Source organism: Trachurus trachurus (genome assembly GCF_905171665.1).
Source record: "Trachurus trachurus genome assembly, chromosome: 24".
In the NCBI taxonomy this organism is placed as follows: Eukaryota; Metazoa; Chordata; class Actinopteri; order Carangiformes; family Carangidae; genus Trachurus; species Trachurus trachurus.
The window spans coordinates 19701403-19727865 of record NC_139910.1 but is presented as its reverse complement, the minus strand read 5'-3'; the positions used below and the strand labels follow the sequence as shown (position 1 = coordinate 19727865).

The 26463-nt window shown below is 41.6% G+C and overlaps 1 protein-coding gene across 6 annotated transcripts in view; it reads right to left on the bottom strand.

Annotated features, from left to right (window-relative positions):
- Positions 1–11588: 11588 nt before the first annotated feature.
- Positions 11589–26463, bottom strand: part of epha7 (eph receptor A7) — an 88695-nt gene continuing 73820 nt past the window's right edge. Inside the window, exons 7-16 of one of the 6 annotated variants that reach the window (XM_084000444.1) lie at positions 25605–25749; positions 23734–23789; positions 20941–21066; positions 20317–20502; positions 19946–20007; positions 19494–19703; positions 18284–18499; positions 13730–13923; positions 12943–13098; positions 11589–11715 (exon numbers count right to left, since the gene is read on the bottom strand). In XM_084000444.1, the coding sequence (XP_083856570.1) occupies positions 11601–11715; positions 12943–13098; positions 13730–13923; positions 18284–18499; positions 19494–19703; positions 19946–20007; positions 20317–20502; positions 20941–21066; positions 23734–23789; positions 25605–25749 (1466 nt within the window). In that variant the 3' untranslated portion in view covers positions 11589–11600. Of the gene's footprint in view, positions 11716–12942; positions 13099–13729; positions 13924–18283; positions 18500–19469; positions 19704–19945; positions 20008–20316; positions 20503–20940; positions 21067–23733; positions 23790–25604; positions 25750–26463 lie in introns of all 6 variants that reach the window. The other 5 variants (XM_084000446.1, XM_084000448.1, XM_084000445.1 and 2 more) reach the window with 5 other exon arrangements.

Sequence of the window (26463 nt, the reverse complement as noted above, 5' to 3'; positions counted from 1 at the left end):
AGATGAGAACAGCGGAGTTTCCTCTGATGCAGCTGATCAGCTGACATGTGGTCAATAGCTACAGACCTGTCACTGTCACAGGTGCATCTCATCTCATTATTAGGACTTCAACCTCAGAGCTGTCTGTCCCCAGTCCTGACCTGTCCTTGAACATCACACAGGGACAACATGGAGCTGCCTGTGTGATTGGTTACTGAGTTTTATTAATGTTTACATCAGGCTGAGTTCAACAAATCAGTTTAGCTACTGTGATTTAAGTAGTTAAATACAGTAATCATCATAGTGTTGTGGCAGGAAAGACCATTTAAATTAATCTGTATGTATCAAATATTGTGTTGGTCAAGAACAAGTTCAACTTAAAGTCAGAGGAAAATAAGGGTGTTTTTACTGTTCCTAAATGTAAAAATGGGTCACATTGGACCCTCAACATTATTTAAAGGTTAAATAACGTGCTACTTAAAAAATTTTCATTGTGCTGTGCTCTAAAAATAAACTAACAAATACTAGTGTAGAGTCCTGTAAAGTGCCCAAAATAAGTGATTTGAGGGCATCCTCCAAAAAAATTTTGTGCGCGCTGCGCACGCGATAGCACATCCACATTCACTGTGCCCCCTCCAATTTTTGGGTTGCATGACGCCCTGGTTAACATATTCCAGTCATAAATCATAAATCATAAATGTTTTTGTTTGAATTAATTTATGAGTAATTTGTCAGGCATCCATCCTCACTTCAACCAAATCCCTGCTGCCGCTGGTAAAATCTCACTCTGAACTCACTTCAAAACTTGAGAGCCCTGAAGTTGGATAAGACAGGTGTTTAGCTGAGTCCAAATGGGCTATGGAGCTGAACCAGTACCAGGTGGGGAGAACCAAGGAGAGCAGGAGGAGACTAGAACACAGGGGAGGGAGGCTGGTGGACCAGACAGAGCTTGATCTGGGTCTAAGGTTATTATTGTTATGTTGTTGTTGTAGAAGTAGTAGTACTAGTGTTGGCGATGTTCATATCTGGCCCTCTGCGTTGTGTTTCTCATGGCCTGCCCTAGGTGGGGTTCGAACCCTGGATGATGCTAACCGCTTCGCCAAGATGTTGACACCCGCTTGGCAAGTTGGTTAGCACGTCCTTTATGGGTGAGTGAGTGCACATCCGTTACACTAGCACTAGTAGTAGTAGTAGTAGTAGTAGTAGTAGTAGTAGTAGTAGTAGTAGTAGTAGTAGTTCTAGTGGTAGTGGTAGTATTGGCACATTGGAACACTGGCATAAATTTGATTCAATTCAACTGTGCCATATTATACTGCTCTACCTTAATAATATGTTCTAATTCTGATGAATCTGGAATCACATTACCATTTTTTAGTTTAGTCTTTCTTTTTTTCTTGAATGTTTATTTTTGTACTGAGCACTTCTGGAGAACAGTGCATGAATGGCCCTGGCCTTGGCCCTGGCCTGCACCTGCACATTACATTTCTCAACAAATATTACATTTAGTACAATAATTATTACACTTCTTTCTACATTCTACCACACATTGTAGGTAGCAGTGCAGATCAGGTCGTGCTACAACAAGCCATGAATGTAGACAACAATGTGCAGCTGCTCATGAGATAACATGTTAACAACAGTTCAGTCAAAATGCTTCTGGATCAACGCTTGGAGTTCTGCATGCATCTCTAAAATCCTTTGATCTACAACATCTTTGCAGGGCGTCTTGGTGAAACTTTTTGTACGAAAGTTTTCGTATAAAGGTATTTGAAATAAATGTATACAATATATAGTCATTTTTACCCGCATTAAGTGTTATCTGATCCATGCTTTTGCAGGCTCCTGCAACAACAACAACAACAGCAGCAGCAGTAACTTATTCAAATCCACATGCAGTGACACTGATGCTGAGTTAGCACAGCACTAAAGTAAGCTACGTGATAAGACATGTCCTAGTTGATGCACAAATACAAGTCACCCCCTCTTTGATGTAGATCAGTTTAGCAGACACACACACACTCAGACACTTCTGTTGCACCCAAATACTGATACAGTGATAAGAGCACACCTAGAGAAATAAACACTGTACAAAAGCCTTTTGTGCTGTGTTTGCCAAAATATTTATGATGATCAGAACTTTATGTAACTTTCTCAGTGCTGCCTGCCAATATCTGCAGGTGTTAATCTCTTAGAGATAACATTTATTGACTTGGGTGAATAACAGGATTTTTATCTCTCATGATGGGTTGGAACAGGTTTTCTTAATAAGGCCTTTAGCACAGATCACTCAGCCAAAATAAGTGGAATGACGTGTTATGTGAAAGTGATCTTTCCACAGTTTATCTGTTATCGTTTCCCAGTGTGTCCTGTTCTGCACAAGATTATTGTGCCTGACCGTGGGACAAGACAATAACAAGGGGTGCTTCAGGAGGTACAGTGGGTTATCTATTAATCAGAGGGGCAGTGGTTCAATCCTTTGTCACTGCAGCAAGACACCAAACCCCAAATTGCTCCTAATGCCTGTTCCCTGTGTGTATGCATGGTGTGTCAGTGTCTGCATGTACTGACACGCACAAATATCTCTCTAACATCAAAAAAGAACTATATAAGTTTGTTTAATATGCAGCACGTCTTCATCAACACCAAGTTTGTGCAGTTATATGGTGTTGAACACTTCCATCCATCCATCCATCCATCCATTGTCCCAGTTGAGATGGGGTGAGGGTGGATTCTGGACAGGTCACCCGTCTATCGCTGACCCACATGGCAAATACTGCACACATTAGGGCTTGCATCTTTCTGAGTACCCAGCCTAGGCTATGCCGTTTATGGCACCAACAGCTTCGAAGGCACCTCTGACAGCAGCGTCAACCATTGGTTAATGGGACGGTCTAGCCTTCGGAGCATTTCCTGATTGCAATCGAATGCAATCAGCATCCTAGCATCCAACATTTGAAAGTGGCGGCTTTTCTACACATTCCGCGGCTCCTCACATCAGGCTGTGGACAGCAGAGCCCTGCACAGAGGCAGCCACACCTCCGAGCCAGCCACAAAGCAGGGCTATCATGGCCACAGTGCAGAGTCACCTCAATATTCCAATAGCTAGCATGCTAGGTGGCTAATAGTTAGCAGCACACAAAGAATCTTGGGATATGGGAGGCAAAGAAGCAAAGGTGCGGTGTGTCCTCCTAGAACAGGCAAGAGAAGGTCAAATTTGTTGGCCGCATTTGGAGAAGCCTTCGAATTTGGACAGGCCTTGTCGCGACATAAGCGGCCTTCAAATGCGTCCTCTGAAGAATGCAGCCCATTAATTGGGACAATTACAATTAATTCCCACATTACAGGCAATTTTAGGGTCGCCAATCCAGTTTTTGTGCATTGAACTGTGGGAGGAAGCTGGAGAATCTATGTAGGCACAGGGAAAACATGCAAACCCAGAAAGGCCCCAGATCTAGGGATCAAATCCAGAACCATGAGTGTTAACCACAGTACCCAGGCCAGTGCCCATGTTGTACAATCACCATTACATTCCTTTCTACAGTATGTGTGTGTTGCAGAGCTGCATGATATAGTCCCTTCCTCTGCTCTGTGGATTATCCTGTGTAAAATGGACTCTGTTTCTAGAGACAGGTGTTGATTTGAAATTTCGTAAGCAAATTGGCTTTTAAGTTTCCCTCAGCCCACTGAGATTTGTTTGACAGTAACAACTAAAAAGAGAACATTGGTTCTAAAGTGAGTCATATGAAGTCTAAATTTAAGGAGTGACTATTAAACTAAGTATCTGTCTTTAGATGTTAAAGCTTGGCTCTGAGATAAAGCACTTATTCTCCCTCCTTGCAGATTCTTACCTCTGAAGATGATCTCACCATTTAAGCAGGATCAGGCGTGCAGCTTCAATTAACGGGGAATTGAGGAGTAGCCACAGAGACACAGATGGACCAAAGCCAAATTCATGTGAAAACCAAACCAGGGCTTACACAGAGACAGTGGGACACGCTCAGAGAAAGCATGGTGAGCCAGCGGACTTACAAGAATAAATAATCAGAGCTGCTGAAAGATGTGATCAGAAGAAATCCATTCGAGCTCCTTTGAAGAATTGGGAGTTTCTGCAGGATTAAACGACAAAACGTGGGAAGACTGTTTGGACAGCTCTGGTTGTCTCATCTTGTGTGCGTGCGCAAACAAGTTGTGCAAGTGTGTCCGCACAGTTTCAGACACACACTCACAGAGCTGGAGAGTGGCTGTAGTTGTAATCCAGGGGAAGATAAATAATTAGGATAAGTTTTTACAGTAACTAAGATGGAATATGTCCATAACAAAGATGAAATAAACTTCAACTTTTATGTCTTTATCCATGTGTTTTCATTGTCTAACCGTGCAGTGATGCGCAGATGTCACGTTAAGCAAGAATTCTAAAAAGGTGGGCTCAGGATTTAATCCTGGATTTCTGCAGGGCTGTGCTGTCGTCACTCTCATCTGAGTACAGCTGCCACACCTGCAGTGCTGGAGCTGGGAACTATGGCTGCGTCCCACATCCCTTCTCAGAGCTGTGTGGCCAATTGAAAAAGGTGACAGAGAAATAAATCATAGTAAAAGCAGAGCTTGGCAGGGAAAAAAGAATTGGGACTGTGTATAGCGGTGTCGGGGAAAAGATCACCACGGGATCTGGATATTATTTGGCTGTGCAACTCTAAAACGGGATTGGAAAGGTTCATTCAAGGTGTTTGGTTTTAGTGAGGTTTAACACAGTTTGTTGAAAATACAGAAATACTGTTTACTGTGAGAAAACAACTATTGATGTCTGGGTTTGGTGTTTTCTTTCTTTGTCTCTATTGTCTTTAGATCTTGCTGCTCTTGTACTGTATTGTTCTATTCACCAGTGTTGCAGTGTTTAAATAGTGTTCAGACACTTCAGGCAGTTTTCCCTTTGTTGGTCTCATCTCACAGTCAATAATCAGAACAGTTGTCACATTTCATGGACACACACACACAAATGTATGGTACCACTTTTTAAAGGTCATATACTAAACAGCAGCACATGTTGAGTTGCCAGGTTGTGAAAACACTTACCTTTCAGGTAATGTTTAATGGATGATCAACATTACAGCTCTGGTATTACCATAATCAAACAGCATTGTCTAAGTGGTAAAGCCTTAGAACAGTGCATCGCATCATGACTCACAACTTATAAACACTTTCTAAAGGGTTCCTTACTGAATTCTCACACCAGGAATCCAACCTAATCAAAACATGAAGTGTTATCAAGTTCTACAACCTGCCAGGCCAGGTGGATTTTAACCTGAGGTGTGACTATGTAGTTCAAAAGTAACACTAAAAAAACACCTGACATAAAACCAGTTTTTGAACAAGGCATCAACATGTTCTGATAACATTGTTTCCTTCCTGATACGGATTCTGACAACTGAGCTTGTGTAATGAGCACTGATCTGAATTTCACTGTATCAGGTGTGACTGTTAAGTGTGCATGGATGTGATATTATTGTTATCATTGCTGTGTAACATGGCTTAGGTTAAACCCTTAATATATGAACAGACACACACAGACAAAAAAAACACTCAAAATGTGTCCTGTCCTGCCCATTAGTGAACTCAGCTCAGGGCTAACATTAGGCCATTTACCAGAAATCAATTCTTATTTGCTTTGCCTTAAATAGCAGCTGCACTGTGCAACTTCCAACTTTTATAATAACAACAATATGATAATATCACTTTGTTTTGTCTATTGTGTTGGTCTTGCTCTTGTTGTTGTCTCTTCTTCAGAATCAATGCATTTCAGTACAAGATTTGACTCTACAGTCATATCTGTGGTGAACTGTGCTTTTATGATAATGAAATCTGACTGTTTGAATCACACTGTATTGTTCTGTACATGCAAAAGCCAAACTAGGGAATTGTTGAACATATGCACTAGCTACAAACTCATGCAACACACACTTTTCATGATTTATATTGTAACTATTATAACTTAAATTTAATATTCACTATTGAATAAATAAATTAAAATAAAATAGTATTACATGGTCCTAGATCTGGTATAGACTTGTGTACTCACTGATTCCTGATCCAGTATTTTAGGCATTATATTGAGAGTCTCTATCAACTAAACTAAACTCTGACAACAAATATGAAAGACATCAGAAAAACACTGCAAAGGACAACACAAACTTCTATAGAGATTGTATTATATTTCCAAAAATATATGTACAGTCTATTACAAAGGTTACAAAGCAAAAAGAATTGTCTATGTAACAAGAAATTGTCTAATTAAATGATCTTCTGTTGGGGAAAATACTTTTGACCAGTGAATATTCTTCAATACTTTCATCACAGAAAAATAAATAATAAATTGACAATTTGTATCACTGTACAACAAACTAAAAGGCAAAAAAATAAAGACAAAGTAAGAGTCAAGATGGAGATCCTATCAACTGTCTTTGGTCCTAAATGAGAAATTATGTACAACTGAAATCTTGTGGGGTGACAATAATTCATCTGCAAGATATAAAAATATAGTGCATTTTCAATGTATTCAGAGCTCTCTACTGAGTAATATGTGTAAAAAAAAAAACAATATAAATAAAATGTACAAGTTTTACAATTAGAACATATACAAAGATTCCCTCAAATCTCAACTTGTTTTCGGACACAATCAACAGTGCTGCACTCTTTGGAATTACCCACCACTTCGCCAAAAGCGGTGAAACTAATTTCCAACTGCTGTACCACAAGGTTTCAAAAATAACTTCCTACTCTGTCTGCTGCTCCTGATTCCAGCCAGCCCTCTCCATCCTGCACGTTTCTGTCTTTTTTTTATTTTTTTAAGTCATTTTGTGATTTCGCTGAAAAAGATCCACAGCAAAACTTTTTTTTTTCTTCTCTATTTTGTCCAAAAGCTGAGCAGCCTCAGGTTGAGAAACAAGCTGAAACAGACAGTAAAGTGACTTTGTCGGTGAAGGTTGCAGGTGATGTGGACGTTGAATCGATTTTTTATCCTGAACTTTAATCTCAATTTGGCCCAAACTTTCCCCAGCACAGGTGAAAAAACACCAAAAAAAAAAAAAAAAGAAAGAAAGGGGACAGAGAGACATATTCTACCTCAGGGTGTGAAGGGCCTCCAGGGGCCCAGCTTTTTAAAATCAGAGCAGGGTTGGGTGCAGGGAGGGGGTGAGACAGAGTGCTGCCTGTGAACTGGGGAGTTTTGTGCTGACTGAATGACTTTATGCCGGTATTCAATTCAAAGGTCTGGCCAAGACCCAACTGCTGAGCTTTGCTGTATGGATAAAGGGTGTGTGTGTGTGTGTGGGGGGGGGAGTGTGTGTGACATGTGGGGGGGTGGGGATGCTCACAGCTGGCCAGGGTATCCCACAGTTAAAGTGCATCAAAGCAGCACCCACAATGAGCTGGATCATCCTGAAACCAGTGTTTGAAGTTTACTTACGAGCACTGTAGTGATGTTTTCCTACCGTGCTGGGTTCACTCTAAAACAGCTGAACTGGGAACAGCTGAAGGTTTCTGACATTACAACTAGAGAGGTGTGTTCTGAATCACATCCAATTTTGAATGTCTCCTGGTCAGCACTGATGGAACGTCACCCAATAGAAGCCACAGAGTTGACATGGACGCATCATGTGACGAGTCCACATGTGCATGAACTCAATAGAGGAAGATGTAAAGGCCAAAGCTGGTGAGCTAGATTTGAACCTGTGACCCTGCTGTCATGGCTCACACTATAAATATTAACTCAGTTCTACATACAATCATGAAAACACTGCACTGAAGTCAGAGAGTGTGAATAAGCTAATGAGTTGTGAGTGAATCACTGCGGTGCTGATCAGCCTCTTAACAGCCATGGGACTGAAGGGAGAGCGGAGGACCTTACCCCAGATGCAATCAGCTCTGTAAGGTTCTTTTTTTCTTTCTTTTTTTTTCTTTTAAAGACTGCAGTGCTGCAAGTTAATGTTCACTTTCATTTCATGTCTAGATTCCAAACAATCTGTGACACTAACATTTGTTCTATCTCTGCGAATACATTGTTTCAGCTTAAAATCAGAGTGAGGGACTGTTTCTTTAAGATGGGTGTCAAAACAAATTCTTGACCACTTACTAAATGATGTGTGATACATTTTTAAGACATTTCAGGTGATGTAGTACTGTTCAATTAACCATTGTGAACCTAATTTTGCCCCAGGAAAATAAAGAGAAGCTGTATGACCCGAGACTGTACAGTCAAATTTGGTTCAGCTCAAACCAAACTTCACTTATGATTCAGTGTTAAAGTGACTCCACACATGACACCTAACAAGCACTTCATCATAGAGTTATGACAGAATAAAAATGTGTTGTGTGGTTTGTGTGTGGGTGTCGTCAGTTATCAGATATTGTGTGTCGCACTGAGCTTGTTAAACTTGTTGAACTGTCAATCTCAATCACACAGTTTAGATGAGAAAAGGGACAGGGCGATTGGAAAATAGCTGAAATGTTCTGGTCTAATAAGTAGCCAAAATTATCACAGCCTGCCCAGTATCATTTTACTATTCTAATTAAATAAAAAGCCTCCCAGTGGAGAAAAAAACACTGTTAGTGGTTGTCAAAAATATACAGATAAACTGAGCTCTAATGGACTCTTCTTGTTTTAATTAGCAAAGAAGAGAAAAACAATTTTCTAAATTCTGTTCCGCAGCAATGACTAGATGGTGGTAGCCTCCTCTCTTCTGATTGGCTCACTGATCTGTTCCCAGAGTTGCAGAGAGGACGACATAGCTTTAGATTTAAATGAAAAAAAAACACTGTTTCACTGTTCTGTCAGTATACAGCATCATTAGCATCATTACATTATATTTACTGAGTTACTGATTCAACATAAATCACTGTACTTGCGTCCCTATCCGAATATCTATTTGCTAATCACACTGTCATTTCACGTAATAAATGTAAAAACAGGTATAGTGACAACAGCTGGTTTGCCTTAGTTTTCCAAAAACCCTAATTAAACCTAATTTTACATCTTCACCTGGAGAGAGGAGTGGAGCAGAGGGTGCGTGAGTGTGTGTGTGGATGAAGATGAGCTGTAAAATACACCTGACTTCATGAGGGAGACGGTACTCTAGACAAAGGAACGCAATGTTTTGCTGCTTGTCAGTGAGCTCAAGGTTGATTCCTGATGTGTGTTTTTTTTTTTTCTATCTTTGCAAACGTGTAAGAAAATGACTGTATCTCTGAAAATATAGATTCATATCTGAGGCTGCAGCGGCAATAAAAGAAGTTGTAATGGTTTCCTTCTGTGAGCAATGCTCCTCTTTACAAGACAGCTGAATGAATGTATTTTCCTATCAAAGAAAACATATTTAACATGGAAAACGTCTCTTTTTTTTTTGCATTTGAAGTGGAGACAGATGGCACCAAATAGGTTGATTGGCTTTTAGGACATCCTCTGCAAAAATCCCCCCACCACCACCACCACCACCCCCCAAACTCCCGCCTCTCTGCTCTGTTCTCTATACAAAGCTGTGTGGAAGAAAAGAGGAGCAAATCTTAAGAGACACTTTAACTTTTATCTGTGCCTGTGAGCGGGAAGAGTGGTGGAGACGCATGAATAAACAAGGGAGAGCTGCGTGATGGCTGCCTACAGAGCTGGGGACGATGGGACATTTAACAGCACAATTCCCGTCTGACACAAGTTCCGCTTATTTGGGGCCCGGCATTTCCATACCCCCGAACCCACACGGATGGGGTAAGGTGGGGGTGGGGGGCTCTTTTGATTTCTGGGCGGCGCACCGGTGTCAGAGGATGATGTCAGCAAGGCTAATTGGCACCTTTCTAGTGTTTCGGATGTTGCCTCTTTCATCTCTGCAGCCACTCAGTTGAGCACTTCCCATGCCGTGTTAGATTTTCATCAAACGTTTCGCATATCGAGTGGCGAAAACACGACTATGATTATTTCCTCTGATGAGTTGGCACTGCAGTTTTTCTAAACATGTTCCTAAACCGATTTCTGAAATCAAAGACATACTTTCCTTTCCTTTCCTTTCCTTGATAGCAAAATATGTCTGGCCCACATACTGTATTTTCACATCTGGGCTATGGACCCTTAGGTGCTGACAGTCCATAGATTCTCTGTGTGTGCACCAGAATGTGAAAGGAGCGTATGGGGCCAGGCCCGGGCTGTGGAACTGGTCACACACTGAGCCGCAAGAAAACAAGCACATGGGCTGGATTTATTTTGCTACCTGGGTTATTCCCTTCCCAGTGGTGACTGAATGTTTCCAGAGGGTTTTTTGTCTCAGCGCAGAACACACATACTTTTACACCTAGCACCTTTAAAAAAAAGAAAAAAGAAAAAGAAATCTCAGGTGAGGACCATTTCTACCTGGGAATTATTGCTCTGTTTAGTTTGTCTCTTCTTTACTGTCTGTGTCACTCATGGCATGAAACCATGTCCAAGTTCCAGATTAAGAGAAAACAAATAATAAAAAAAAAAAGCTTGTCCACCCTCCACAGAAAGCATTGCCATTGAAGTGCCTAAAATAGCGGCAATACTTAAATCAAACACATTTTAAGGCAGTATTATGTCTACACCTTTCTTGGATCCACCCTTTAAAAAACAAAATTGTACAATGCAACAACGTCTGTGTGCGACATTTTAAACAGAACAACATGCGGAGGCTCCGATTTCAATACAATCTTTCAACAGTGCTAAAACATTCTACTCCATGACCAAGCTAACAGTTTCCGTGTTTCCTGTAGTGAGCACTAAGACAAAGGATATTGCTACTCTGATATAAAAGAAGTTCTGGTGATTCGGAGAACGGTTCACGTCTCGCGTCTCCTCAGTGTTGCACTCTTCGGAAGAAAAAAAATCCTCGATTAGAAAAAAAAAAAGAAACCACATCAAAAAACTCACTCCTGTAGGCGGGGAACACGCACTTTTGAGGATACCATGAAAACACTGCAAACAGTTCAAACAGTCCAGCATGTCTCAGCACAAAACAAAAAAAAGAAAGAAAAATAAAAAAAAGGTACCTTGGAATCTGCACCTAAAAAGTTCCCCTTTGTTGTGGAGAGAGTTTACCCTGTTGTCAAGTCCAAAAAAAGTAATCGCTGCATGCGCAACAACATGTCACGGTGGCAGATAAGAAAGAAAAATGAACAAACTAGAAAACAAAGATTGCAATTAGACAAGATTTTTTTTTTCTTTTTAAAGGAACTCCGTAGCCGTGGTGTGCACTTAAATCATTTGTTAAGTTAAAGAAACATAAGCGTCAAACTCCTCTCAATGTGCCATTTGATATGTGGTTGAGTTTGTTAAGCGCCTCATAAAAAATACTAAAGAAAAAAAAAAGGAAAAGAAAAAGTCTCGTCCAGGTAGTTTCTTTTTTTTGTTGCTGTTTTTTGCCCTTTTCCTCTCTTTAGTGCCCTTTGAAGACCACAATCCTTCACTGAGGAACAAAGGAATGATTTCGCTCCGGACGCAGCCGGAAGAGTCAGACACAGCAGATGTCTGTTTGCTTTAACCATTATCCCGGTTACGTCCCAGGCGCTGCTCCAGATCAGTTCTGATTTCATTTTGACCCCTGTGCTGAGGTGGTGGCGGCCTGTCCCAGTCACACCTGGATACCCGTGCCGTGGAGATGGAGCATCTGGGCTCTCATAGTCTGTATGCTGCTCATGATCTTTTTCTGATGGCCCACCAGCGTGATCCCCAAGCTCATCACGTCCCTGGAAGACAGGAACAATACATCCGTCAGTGCACCGGACGACGGCATGGGACAAAGCAAGCTTCAGGATTTTCATTAGTGTGTGAGGGACTCTCAATAATTCATTTGAACATCAATTCCAAATGATACAGCACAAAATATATAGCCTGTGTAAGTCTAGTTTATTTTTTATTTTTTTTTGGGGGGGGGTTGTGGAGATGGATGCTGACATGTGATGATGGTGACTGGAAACTCTCAGTAACGCCACAGTCTGGTCCAATGCTCGTATTCAGCTCCTCATGCATTCTCAGCCAGTGAGAATGAAAAGCTACAGCTTGAGTTAACACAGACTCTGCACTCTGTAAGGATCTCTCTTACGGAATGGTGAGAGAATCTTTTTCTCCTCATAGATCTTGTATGTGCAAGAACGTATGACATGCCTTATCTTGTGAGGTTATGGATTTTAGAGCAGCTGAAGTCGAAAATAAACCGTAGCCCACAGGTTAAGTGTGCATTCGAGAAATAAACTCATTGTTGCTCCAAAAATGAGTTGAACAAACAGGAAGTGGGTGAAAAGAGCTGTAATATTGTGGCTGAATGAGTTGCTGTATATGTCAAAGTGATTAAGGCTGCTTAAGACTTGGCCCCTCATTGTCAGTGTTTGATTGAGTGACTATTGAGAGGCCAAAAGGTTCAATATTTTTCAAATTTCAAAGTAAAAGACATTTTGTCAGATCAGGGACATGTCTCTGTATGGTACTTAACACTCACCATTGCGAAAACATGGCAAAATAAGAGTGGTGAGACATAATCAGTTACTTTTTTCTAACAATAGAGCAATAAAAGAGTGAATACAACTTGAATTCCTTTGAGCTGATGGAATTAGCACTGTGGAAATGTACATTTTATTGACTTCATCAATAAAACAGGTAAGTGCTTAGTTTGCATTAATAGAAAATTAAAACAGGAGGAACAGGAGAGTCAATAAACAGGGAGGCTAATGACTAAAACATGATGAACTACATTAATAAAACAGGGGAAATTAGAAATAAAGGTGTGTTCTCTCGGGTCAGGTCTCTGTAGCATCTCCAAAACCCGTACACCTCTAGGGTATAGAAACAACCAAAGCTTGACTTGAATGTAGGGGTAGATTTGTTTACTCGGGGTTGGTGTGATCACAGTCTAAACATTGCCAGTATTAACGCTCTCTACCGATGCTTAACCCCTTGTGGGCTTCGTATCTACTCACTCGATTGACATCCTGGCCACAGATTCCAGGGAACTGTAGCCAGCTGCTGTGAAGTTGTCTCTGTATCGTTCCATCTTGATGGCTTCCAGCCACTCTCCCACTGAGCGGAAAGCAGTGAAGTCTGGTGTGCTCTGATCTAACAGTGGACTAATTGGTCTGTGGGAAGAGCACAGGGAGATGTTTATGTCTTATGTGAAAAGAGAATGCCGAAAACACAATCAAGCAGGAGATGAGACAAAGCGACGACCAAAGACGTCCAGCGGTGCAGCAAATTGCAAGAAGGAGAGAAACTAGCTGAATGGAGGCTTCAATCAATACAAAATTCACAAACAGATGCAGCATGTCAGCGTTCTGCTTCTGAAAAATATTTTGGTCAATATCTTTTCAATCTGAATACATCCAAGCCATATAGTCTCCATATAGCAAAGTGCTTTTTAACCAGTTGTAACCTCCGAGTCTCAATCTCACCTCGGGAAAGAATGTTCTGACTGCAAATAGAATTCATTTGACAGACGTCAAAGTGAGGTCTGGAGTCCCCGCTGCACTTTAAAGTACCAGGAACTCATTATAGAGATTGATTTAAAAGCCCTGCTATTGACCATAAAGCCATGGAAGCTGCTTTGGGGTATCGATCCCCCAGGATTTATCTTTCATCTGTGAACTACAGAAGCTAAATCATCCACTGGACACTTTGGATCATCCACTAATGCACTAAAATAAAAGTTTGAATTCTTTATTGTATGAAGACACATTTTAAACGGAATTGCTCTGGGGTTTATTTCCTCACCTTGTACATGTTCCCACTGGGGTTTTCAAGGTGTTAGGGTTACGGATCATCTTATCAAGAATGCCGACTATCTGATCAAATTTGGGACGTTCGGCTCTGTCTTTCTGCCAGCAGTCCAGCATTAGCTGATGCAGGCCTGGTGGACAGTCCATGGGGGCTGGCAGACGGTAGCCCTCCTCTATTGCCTTTATGACCTGGAAAACACAAAACAGATGGATCATTAGTACCAGCATCACTTTGACCCCAAACCACTTGGTACCAGCCTTCAGTATCACCAACCTCTGGCCATAACCTTTTCATTCAGTCTATCCACAAACCATTTTGCATCAGCTTTTAGTACCTCAGATCCTTTGACATCAGCCTTTACTGCCAACCAAACCCTTTAGGTATTAGCCTTCAATATCATCCTGATGCCAAAACATTTGGAATCAACTTTGTGCATCTCCCTAATCCCAAACCTCTGGCCATAACCTTTTAGTGTCACTCTGACCATAAACCAATTTGTATCATACTTACTCTCACACTGACTCTGAACTCAAACCCTTTGAGATCATCTTTGAATACCACCTAAATCATTTCCTCAAACCCTTTAGTATGATCCTCAACCTGAACTATGGACTATCAGCTTTTAATTTCACTCTATTGACCCTTTGGGGGTTTTGGTGTAAACCCAACCCTCATTTTTTAGTATGAGTCTAAACTCCCCTTAACAAAAGCCTTCAGTCTTAGATTTTTTAGGTCAATAGTTTACTACTCTTAATGCACATTCCATTAAATACATATCTCATTTCATCAAAATGCCACACACACACAACATATACTGTATATAAGCATTCCTCTATCCAAACGAGGCTCAACCCTCTACTGTATCTGCCCCCTGCCAGAGCTATTAATTGTCTCCATTGGCATTTGTTGAAAACTGTTGGCAAAAATACTGACAAAAATATATTGTTTTAGAAGCCTACTTCAATGAAGTTCAACTCAAGTTTGTTGTTATGTCAATCACCTAAGGGGGTACTACTCAAGTGAAAACTCTTCTCCGAGGTCTTTGTAAAATGTGAAAAAAATCCTCATGTGCTTTCACCCAGCTATTTCATCTTGACATTGGAGATTTCTCACTCGGGCATGGAGTTTGAAGGATGTGGGGATTTACCAGGCCGGGAGGCTCTAAATGAAGATGCTACATAATCATATTATGGGAAGTGTAGGATCCAGCAATTTTGGAATGTGACCCATTCTAGGGATTAAAAGGGATATATATGCCTCTACAGCATTGATTTTGTCTTCTCTTTCTTTTTCGGAATCTGTCTTTCACAAGTTTCCACAAGTTTGTGGAAGGGCAAGAAGAAATTACCAGAACTTGGCGTTGTTTTTGTCCAGACCATTTCAATCATTTACGGTGGCATTTTATTCCCCAGTTTGATTGCAGAGATTTGGGTTGTCACACCTGCTGTCATTTGGACAGGTTTTAAACAAATGCTGTTCATCCTTATTTTCTAGACCACTTATTTGGAGCATAGTCTGAATGTAAATGCAGCCAAAGTGTCTGCTTCAATAGACAATTGCTTGGATATACTGCTTGTTTATTCCCTGTGCACAAAGCCTTGCCTAGCTAGTCTCTAGATCTCATTAGTAAAGCTGCTGGGAAAAATGATATCAAAATTCATAGGTGATAACATCCAAGAGAAAGGAAATGAGATCCATTGTGTAATAAATAAATGAACTTTACTTTGATGGCCATGTTAAAATGCTTGTGTACTTTATTCAACTTCATTCATCAAGCTATCATTTACTGATCCTGAAAAGGTTATGCATGCACTCTATTTTGCCTTGATTAGTGCAGCTCTCCACTCACCAGTCAGAAAACAATCTCTTGCCTTCAGTCAGCAGCACTGCAGCTACAGCAGGGCTTTTACAGAAACACTTTAGGAGATGGAATCATATTACGCCAACCCTGGTCTAGCTTTACTGCGAGTTTTAGAATTGATTGTAAGATTTTACTGATAACCTTCAAGGCACTGCAGGGTCATGCTTCTGGTTGCATTGGAGACATTTACAAAGACATTATGCCACAGTGCAGCCAGAGCTGTTTCTTGGAGATTAATGATCCACATTGTCTACATGTTTCTCATGAATAGCAGAAAATATATTTTCAAGGGACAAGCAAACACGATGCAAGCAGTTTAGCACAACTCATTAAGAGTCGATGCCATGACAACAGTCGGTTCAATGGGCACTTTGATTGGAGACCCTTGCTCCTCTTCCTTTTTTGTGTGGATGAGGAGCTGTGTAAGTTTCTGCATATATTCATCAGCTATTCATGTCAGGATCTTTCAGACAAGAATGAGTCACGGAGGAAAAAGGTGTCAAAACACTTAAATTGTTGGGGGGGAAATGCAAATAATGTTCTTCCCGCATCTCCGGAAGATGTTTCCTGACGTTTTGACAAAGCAAAAAAAAAAAAAAAAATCTGACATTGATGTCTGTCAAATAGCAGAGTGGCAAAATGCCACATGCACCACTTTAATGGCTGGACATCTTGTTTAGCATTTCTAACATCTGATTGTTCAATCAGCAGGGCTCTGCTTTGGAGTGCACAGGAATCCTAATCATGTTTAGCCCTGATGCCGTAGGTACCGAACACCGGGCGCCATGCAGGAATCCTTAAGCCAGAACTCACTTGCCTTCTGCCATCAATCAAAATGTGTCAAGTGTCCGACAGTAAGGAAAAGCTTCAAGTGGTCTGGCACAGTTGGACTCTCTCAGTGGGAGTTGGCAGGAAAGCAGGCAACAGCACTCAGAGAACTGCGGGTGAGTCAATCATTATAGCAATTTGTGACATTTGTAAAAAAAAAAAAAGCAAAAGAGTTCTATGAGGTAGAAAAAAGTGTGGGTAATGTCACAGAGTCAGCCCTCAACAATCTAGCTGATGGTGAGGCAGGGATTGATATAAAAAATAATCATGACTATGAATCATGATTACCCATCTCAGATTCACAAATCAAATTAGTTTTATCGTTCGGCACCTTTAAAGATATATTATCTTATTTAATTATGAAGTTTTTCAAATTTCCCTTCCAGCTCTGGTGCATTACGTTTCATAACATCAGCAGTGAGGTGGGAGTTTGAAGCGGTGTCACCGACTGTACTAAGTGTGTGTGTGTCTGTTCTTTTGAGCTGCAAGGTTTGATTCTTGTTGAGATTTTGTTACTTACCACCAAACATAAATCTTGTGGAATCATTGCAGGATTTTATGTGCAACCAGAGAGATGTAAAATAAGTCCCTAGCAGGGAATGAGTGTGCTAAATATGTCATTTAGAGGTGTCTAAATAACTGTAAGGGGCGACTTAAGGAGATACTCTCTAGTTTACAGAAGTATTGCACCTCTATAAGATAATGGTCAAAACAATCAATGCAGCAGAGAACGAAAATAAGGATCCGACTCTAAAACCCCTGAAACCTTTCCTGTAATGCACTAATTTGATAACATATCTTCACTGGATTATTCAAACTCTTTCCCGAGTTTTTGCCACAGGAGAAATGCTGTCATCTTTTGAGTAACAATAGCATCATGAGGGAATATTTTTCTCAGACTTTACAAAGCTCTTCTTGAGCTACAGGAGACAGGGTAAAGCAGCACTAACCATGACAAGTCAACCTGATGCGTAAAACTAGTGGAACTATACATCTTAAAAGAAAGTACATTCAGTACAAACTATAAAATATGCACAAGTTGTTTGCTGTGTTATTGGTTCCATGCTGCCTCTCCCACTGGCTGACATTACCATAAGTCATTATCAACTTAAGAAATCAGGAACCAAAAGCACTCTGCATGACAAGTGTTTTCCTGTATTAATAGCACCGTCAAATCTGTGTTCTCAGTCAGGACTTCATTTCCATGCCTGTCCCATTTCAGGACTGTTTCTCCTTCAAATGGATTCAGACTGCATGAATATAGCAAGACTTCTTGAACTAATTAAGCTCAAGGTTACCATCCCTGCAGAGCTGCTCTCATGAGGGTCCTGAAAGAAAGCCTCACAGAGAAACCACAAACTGGGATTTTTGTCTGTGATTGTCTGTTTTGGTGGGATGACTTCATTATGGATAATTAGAGATTTCCATGCCCTCTTTAAATTAGTTAGTTAAAGGTCCCATATACTGTAGTTCAGAGGTAGATATCCATGTCCTGTCTGAGTTCTGGATTAGTACAATGATACAAAGTCTCAGTCCACAAAGAAATGCACATGGCTTGTATCAGGAACGGAACCCTTAGAACCAGCTGTCAGGACTTATCTAACTCTTTGTGATGTCACAACTGAAGAGTTACTGCTTTCAGGCATGCTAACCCTAACCCACCTGGATCCACCATCTAACTTTGTAGATGTTTTTTCCGTGTCGTTTACCTGGAGTGTACTATATTTCTATTAGATCACTCAGAAGAGTGGCTCAGAGCTGCCTCACTAACAACAACACAAACATATCTTCTTATGGATCAACACTAAAACACTGTAAAAAACAATCTACTGAAATCTTCTTATCAAGCAGTAACTCACATCTTGATTGGACATGTCCCAGTAAGGTCGCTCCCCATAGGACATGACCTCCCACATGACAATACCGTAACTCCACACGTCACTGGCGGAGGTGAATTTACGGTACTGGATGGCTTCTGGCGCGGTCCATCGGACGGGGATTTTGCCACCCTGTTCAGTAAAATGCAGGTCAGTGGCTGGAGTAAAGATCAAATTCATTACATCCTGCATCTTCCCCTAAAACATCAATTAGAGAGAGTTTGACAATTACACACACATCAAAACACACATTTACAACATTTGCAGATGTATTTGCTTCAATACAGGGGCACTAATAACATCCTTACTTCTACTTATAATAATAAAAAAGTAATAATTGCTTGTAATTTTGTGTAATATCATTCGAGCCATTCGAACAACTTACAATTGTATTTATTAAAGCAGAAGTGAGTGATATATTTGTGTTAATATAAGTCTTAAATAGTTATATCTTCCGACAGCAATCACTTACATAGAGTGTTTGGACTGAAACACGGGTCTCTCAGTCCCTCTGCTCTGCTCTGAGCCGAAGAGAAAACATTTATCGTATCCTACAGTTTTTATCCAATGAGGAGAGAGAACGGCATGCAGGGCTGTGTGTGCAGCCAAGGAACGCCGTGAATGTGGTGACGTAGCGACGAGGACTGTTATGGTGCGTTCAAGGAAACTCGTATTTTTCTGACCGTGAAGTGGTACCAGTTCGATCTGGTACGAGTGGCCGTTATAGTGACTTTCATCGGTAAAACAGGTCGGAAAAAGTGGGTTGCCTGGAACGCTACAAAGTCGTAAGTTGTGACTTGAAGCTGTAATTTACGATTTCAAAAGCCTGCCTGGAACGCAGCATTAGCGAAAACGACCGGATCACTCACTTCTGCTTTAAATAACCAGTCCATTATTTTCTTGATTGATTAATAAAGGCTGATCAAGTAATAATTGAAGCATATTTCAAGTTATTAGTCAAATGCGTGAATATACAACCAGCTAATTTTCTGAAATGAACACAATATTAGACTGGCCGACCAATAGTAAACAATTAGTTACTTATAAACCTTTAATAAAAGGTACTTTATTTAATTTGTTGAAACGAGAGTGGGGTAGACCACCTGTGTGTGCACTCTGCGCTAATTTCATGCAGCGACTCTGACTCAATGAGAGAATTTTGAGAGACAGAGAGACACTTTAATTGACTCACAGTTGTTGTGTAGACAGCCTCCGGATCATCGTCTATCACCCTTGACAGGCCGAAGTCAGACACTTTACATACGAGATTGCTGTTGACAAGGATGTTCCGCGCAGCCAGATCTCGATGGACGTATCCCATATCAGACAGATATCTCATTCCCGCCGCAATTCCCCGCAGCATCCCCACCAACTGGATGACTGTGAACTGACCATCGTGTTTCTGCACAGAGAAAGCCAAAAACACAGGCGGGTCAGTCATACTCACTGACCATGAGGGAAATGTAGGTCACAGCAGCACTGCAGCAGCTCTAGCACAAGAGTTATGATATTTATGCAATGCACAGATCCTATTGCAGACCGCCTGTCTCCTCTTTGGGAAGAGAGGGAAAAAAAGAAAAACTTTCTAGAGAAGTTATAAAAGATGCTACTTTAAACCTCCTGCGCTCCGAAGGTGATACTCACCCTGAGGAAAGCATCTAATGAGCCGTTCTCCATGTACTCGATGACAATCATGACTGGTTTTCCTGGAGAACAAGAAAAAAAAAAAGCGGACAAAAAAAGGGAGATGATTAATTGATACCTAAATTTTGTTTGCTTACAAAATGCTTCACAATAAACGACCGCGCCGAAAGTGCTTCCAAGTTATTTTTAGCTGCGGGTTTCATTGGCTTTTAATTAAAAGTTACCATCTGCTCCTTTTATTACAGTGTCTAAATGAGAAAATGTTAAACAGGGAGTGTGGCTAATTTAATCAGATCTAGTGTCACTCTAACTCTGTGGCGCTTTCGCCTTCACAAGAGCTAAATCTCCGATGGATCGTGTCCGCCGTTTACCTCTCGTGACGACGCCTTCCAAGTGGACCACGTTGGGGTGGTCGAACTGTCCCATGATGCTCGCCTCGCACAGGAATTCCCGCCTCTGCTTCTCCGTGTAGCCCACCTTTAAGGTCTTGATCGCCACCGACACGTCCCGCTTCCCGGGCAGCTTCAGCCGCCCGCTGCACACCTCCCCGAACTCTCCTGCGCAGGATTAAAAACGTCGGTGAGTGAGGGATCTGTGTGATACTTCACCGTGACAAATTTTATTAACGCATTTTGAGACAAAGCAGCTGTGCCGTGGCGGAATACAAATTGTGAGTGCGACATCTTGTTACACTCAGGGGAATATAACCGAGACCTATAATAAGGCATGCTAGAGATGCATAGATACTGTCATTGACCGCCTCTGTAAAAACCCATGTGGCAGCAATTTTTCAGCACTGGGAATGGCTACGACTGCCTCCGCCAGACACACATTAATTGCAATGAACTTTTTCCCCTCTTTGCAATTGTGCTATCAATATACAATGCATAAAGCTGTGTCCCTACTCAAGGTGTAAATATTTGGCTGTCAACTTGATATATGAGAGCGCGGAGTGACTAAACAGCAAGAGCTGAGAGACACGGGGATGGGCTCACCTGCTCCAATAACTCGCTCGATTTTAATGCAGGAGGCATCCAACTCTTTGGCAAATTGATGGACAGCCCTGTTCGGGTCCTCGTACGTCTCAGGGTCAATGTAGGTTTTGGTGCCTGGAAATTTGACTGTAGAAAGGTAAGAGGATTACTGTTATGATTAAATATGCACACAGCGCATCAGCAGGCGCTTGACAGGCAAACGATTACTAAGACCAGTGATTCAGAGGGAATTTCTGGCACTGTCAAAAGTGGGGTTTTTACACACAGAGAGGAAATTCAGGACAAAAAAAGGGGGAAGCAAAGATTTGAGTAACCCATACGTGGTGGCTTTTATAAGGCTGCCAGTTACCCTTCACCCCGTCGCAGCTGATACCGGCTCGCTAGGGAAAATAGGAATCTGCCTCAACCAGCTCGCAGTAACTCTATCACTGAGAAAGTTCGCCAGAAATTTTCACTTTTACATTTTCAGTTTGATTTACTCTCTTAAATCTCTAGAGAGTCTCAAGCCGATAAAAAAACATTAGCCTGCACACGGCAGTAAGCTGTGCAAGCGACAGTGATTAAACTTTGAAGCACTGAAAGAAGCTCTGTAATAATTAGAATTTTGTAAGTATAATTTGGGGTGCTTCATGTTGAAATTCCACTTCACAACCTTGAAAAATATTTTACTTTTTTACCAAAACAAAAAAAAAAATCAGAAATGACAAATGGACAATTTCAAAATCACATGACATGGGAACAGTTATTTAGTTGAAGTGTGGTGTCTGACCGTTTTGAATACTCCTGGATTTAATATTTGTCTGAAACTGAAATGAACTCCTTGAAATTCCATGGATTCATAAAGATGGTTTCAAAGTAAAGTAACTTGTTTTGTGGATGAAATAAAAGTCTCTCTAACAAGCTGTGAGTCAAAATGAAAAAGATGATATTTTTACACTTGCATTTAAATTACAGCATAATAGCACAATAAATAATTATCATGGGTAGTTTTGATGCAGTTCTTTTTCAGTAGTAATTGAATTTAACAGTCATGTATGAAGTTGTCTCTACTCCTATCACATTGGTATGGTGGCCCTGAAAGCTCAAAACAAAGTAACTCAAAGGTCCCATACTTTAGGCAGGGATGCATTTGTTCAATTCCTTGTGACTTCTGAAATTAAACAGGATCAAGCTGAAATCATCACTTTATTGTGTCCCGTTGGGAGATTTCTGTCGCAGTCTGTGCTTGCAGTACATTTCGCATTTGTTTCTGTTTTGAGCTGGTGGAAGTTACTGAGACTGCGGACAGCACTGGGGCTGCAAAAACTAACAAACAAAAAAAAACTGATGACAAAGGAAGTCTTTATAAATGAAAGTGAATGAGATTTTGTTGGGAAGTGGGGAACCATGTTTTTAAGTCTTTTGTCAGTCTGAGGCCTCAGGCTAGACATTTGGGGTTTTCCTAAAAATGGAAACCGTGCAATTTCAAATAACACTGATAAGTGACGACTTCATGAATATCCATGAGGTGAGAGTGAAAGCAGTTTGTAGAAAATAATGAAAAACCAACAAGGTTAGAGAAAGGCCACCGACGGTGTAAGGGGGGTTACCGTTTTACAGAGTGCTACAAATTAACAGCAAATTACAGTATTATGTACTATTAAGTGAACCCACCACTCAAGGGGCTTGTTACACTATGCATTTTAAATTCCACTGATAACAATGTGACCTGTCAACTTTAAAATTTAATGAGATAGTACAGCCTTAATACTCTGGATAAACACTGGACACAACAGCACGACTACGCTGCGAGCCCAGCGGCTGGAGAGAAGGCGCCGTGGCCGATCCAGCAGTGTAAATACAACAAATGCATTGTGCTCCGGCGAGGAGGGAGGCGGCGCCGGCAGCTGAGATTTCCCTCCACTTGCTCCCATAATTGCTTTGTCCATTCGAGATGTCAGCGGATCCGATAGGAGATGTCTTATCACGACTTCCCCGCCACTACATGGCAGACAAATTGGGCCTATACGTTGAATTTGGTCACTATCTGGCTCCTGTCGCCCTGGCAGCCTCTCGTCATTTGATATTGCACGGCAGATCCCTCCATTATGCTCGACACAAACCTTGTTTGTGTTTTCCCTCTTTTTTTTTCTCTTTTTCTTTCTTTAGCAGGTGTGACCTGCGAGCCGCTGAGGTGGATCTGGCATATAGTTAGCAGTAGCCAACCAGGGCTCACCAGCGCTGCCTGTGCTCTAGCGTAACACCCCTGACCCTTTTGTTTCCAAATCAGCAGTTTGCCTACAGCGTGGATCATTACAGCTCCACTTGGGGAGGCTGTCTGCAGCTGTATCTCCGGGGGCATCATTAGGGGTGGTGTATCAGTTAAAAAAAAAAAAAAAAGAAGAAGCCTCACGGTGATAGAAAGCGACTAGAAGCATCACCTGCGGCAGAGCAGACTGTGTCTACACACAGGAACTCTGTCACTTGTTAAAACCATCTAGGTTATGGCTTTTGCAGTTTTTTTAGAGGACCCTCCTCCCTCCTGGGTCAGGCCTTTACTCCCCTCCCTGACAGCTGTCACATTCATGCGTTGGTAGTTTCCTGACTTCTTCATCTTGGCAGACCGGGTGTAGCCGATCAGCACCAGATGTTAGCCTGATTGTTCCCAGCTTTGACTCAAATGAACTGGGATAAAACCATCATGTCCCCATGGGTGCTAATAGGTTTTCAAGGCACCCTTCCTGCTTATTGTGCAGTGCTTCAGATGTGCGTATAAAAGTGCGTGCGATGGGCCGATGAACGAAAGGCACTCACACTGGAAGTAGAGCTCCTCGTCTCCCTCCTGATCCGCTTTGCTGTACCCGCAGTGCCTGCACGAGTGGGGGAGAGAAGAGGAGAGTGGCAGAATCAGCTGATTGTGCGCGAGAAATAAATGCCCTCAAATTACAAGAATCTGAATGTGGCAACTGACGCTGCGTCTGACAAATCTCCCACCAACCCCGACTGAGCAGCAGGGGCACTGAACCCAACAGCTGAGCCTGGGAAAGCAGCTCCAGCATCTCAGTCATGCAGCATCTCAGATAATACACACACACACACTGCAGAGGACTCTTCAACACGTCTTACACTAAATATCAATGTGTTGAAGGTCCTACCAAGCCACAAGTGATGGATATGCACTCAGAAGATGAAACAGGTCTTCATTTTTTTTTTTATCTAACTACTCTAACTGCTTTTCATTTCTTATTTCCAGGCCTAACATTGTCAGAAAACTATTTAAACGACTGAGGAGTCGACCTCTGATTGAAAGGTCTTAGTCAGAATGTTGCTTTTTATGCTCCTTCAATATGTGGTTGCCACATATTCAGAATAAGCTAGAAATACTATCAAGATTAGTGTCTATGGTATTGGTCTAGTTCGCATCAGTTTAGAGTCAGTGATATGGAAAGGTTTGGGAACCACTGACATAAAGGGCAGTGTTCATGTTCCTGGGATACAGTGTAAGACAAACAAAGCAAAGCATAAGTTTTATGGACTTTGTCACATAATAATAACATGGGAGCTGTAAGTCTCATTGATTTTATGCAAAGACTATGTTGAAGGCTCAGATGGACATGGGACCTTAATGGTTGAATCAGCAAAATATGAAGACAGGGCATGAGCACACATCTGGTTCTTTGATAAAGAGTCAAATGTAGAAGTCTCAGGAGAGACGTCAACTTCAACATCCAAGGTGCATCCAATCACAGTTTAAAACTCATTTCATGCAGGACTGCCAGTGCATGGAAACTTAATGACTGCTGTACAAAAACTGACAGGAAAACATAGCAGAAGAGAAATAATTAAAACTGATAGTTATACCACAAACCTTGAGTGGCGTTAGATTTACCAGGAGAGTGCTGGTCTTCAGCGTTTGTATCAGTAAAACCAAATCTTAAAATGGAAATTTACAGGGAACTTTGGGATTTGCATCACCTTATTCAGTTGGGTGATGTAAACAGGGAGTGTAATATAGTCATGAAGTCGGTGAGTTCCCAAATAAAAACTGTTACATATATCTTCATATTTTACATATATCAAAATGTCAAAAATATACATTAAAAGCTTAGGGGCAATAATAATAATTATTATAATACCACTGCCGATACATAACATTAATGTGTCTGTTGTCTGTACATCCTGGTCTGACCTAGTGATGCTTCAGAGAAGAAGTCAGGCGAGGAGAGGATAATTCTAATGAACCCAACATTAACAGCAAGCTCTGATGAAACGCTGTTCATGCAGATGGAAATACAGCTCAAGTACATGAGGAAATTGTGATAATGACAACAGGCAGGGTGCTTTGTGATGGTGGTGAAGGGAAAAAAAACCCCACAAAAAAAAAAAAAAACACAGTGCCGTACTTCATCCCGCCCTCAGGATCTCACACAGTCACACACAGGAATGCAGAGCCAAAGCTTTCTCAATCTGGAGTACTTGTCTCATAATGGCTCTGCAAAAAATAGCTTTTTTTTTTTTCATTGAGGCTGAGGGTATAAGAAAAAAAAAAAAAAAGATGCATTACAACCCATTAACACAGCATGCCACAAGATGATGGGTGCACGTGTGTGTGCGCGCATGTGACGACTCCACAGACGTGGAGGCCTGTGAGTGACAGAAAGGCTAATTGACAAGCGCAGACTCACAGGAGCGGAGAGTCAATGGGGCCCGCGAGAGCGTACCTTCTCCCAATGATGAAGCCGAACACCATGAACACCAGGATGATGGTTCCCGCCACGGCCACCACTGCTATGATGATGACGGGGTTCTGCTCGCTGGAGACAATTGCAGCTGATGAGATGCACACACACAGAACATAACACACACACAGAGAGACACACAGACACGCACAAGGACAGACATGCAAAAGAGAAAGAGAGAAATACACTGTGAGAATCTTCGAGCACATCAAAAGACCAAACAATCTGCAGGACATAATTGAGCCCAATGAGCGGCCTGGAGATTGAAAACCCCTCTCCTCCCCCTCCCCCCTCCCCCTCCCCTCCTCTCCTTCCTTCCCTCAGAGAGTGGAGGAGGGACGCTTCTATTTTTGAGCCGTCCTTATACACACGGCTCTACTGTTTCAGAAAGTGGGCTTAATAGTCCCAGACGGCGACGGCGATGCCCTTCATCTCAAACAAAGACACATTCAGGTTGGATTGTTTCCCATTCAGAGCTCTCACAGTGCTCAGACTGTTTGCATTGACACACTGCCGATTGCTCCGAAGAATGGTGTCCCATATAAGGTCAACGCGAGTTGTGTTTGTGTGTTTGTGTGTGTGTGGTGGGGGGGATTCATGCATTTTAAATCAAGTGAATCTGAGATGTGTAAATACTTGGAAAAATAAGAGAATGATATTTTGTTTGCGTTGTTGGGGGCGGGGTGATGATACTAGGATGATACTTTTCATATCATTATTGTCTGTTTTAGGGAGTGATTAAAAGGACTCCACTGTCATGTTAACACACCGGCAGGCTTCTCTCTCGAGGCCGTCGCAGAGGAGA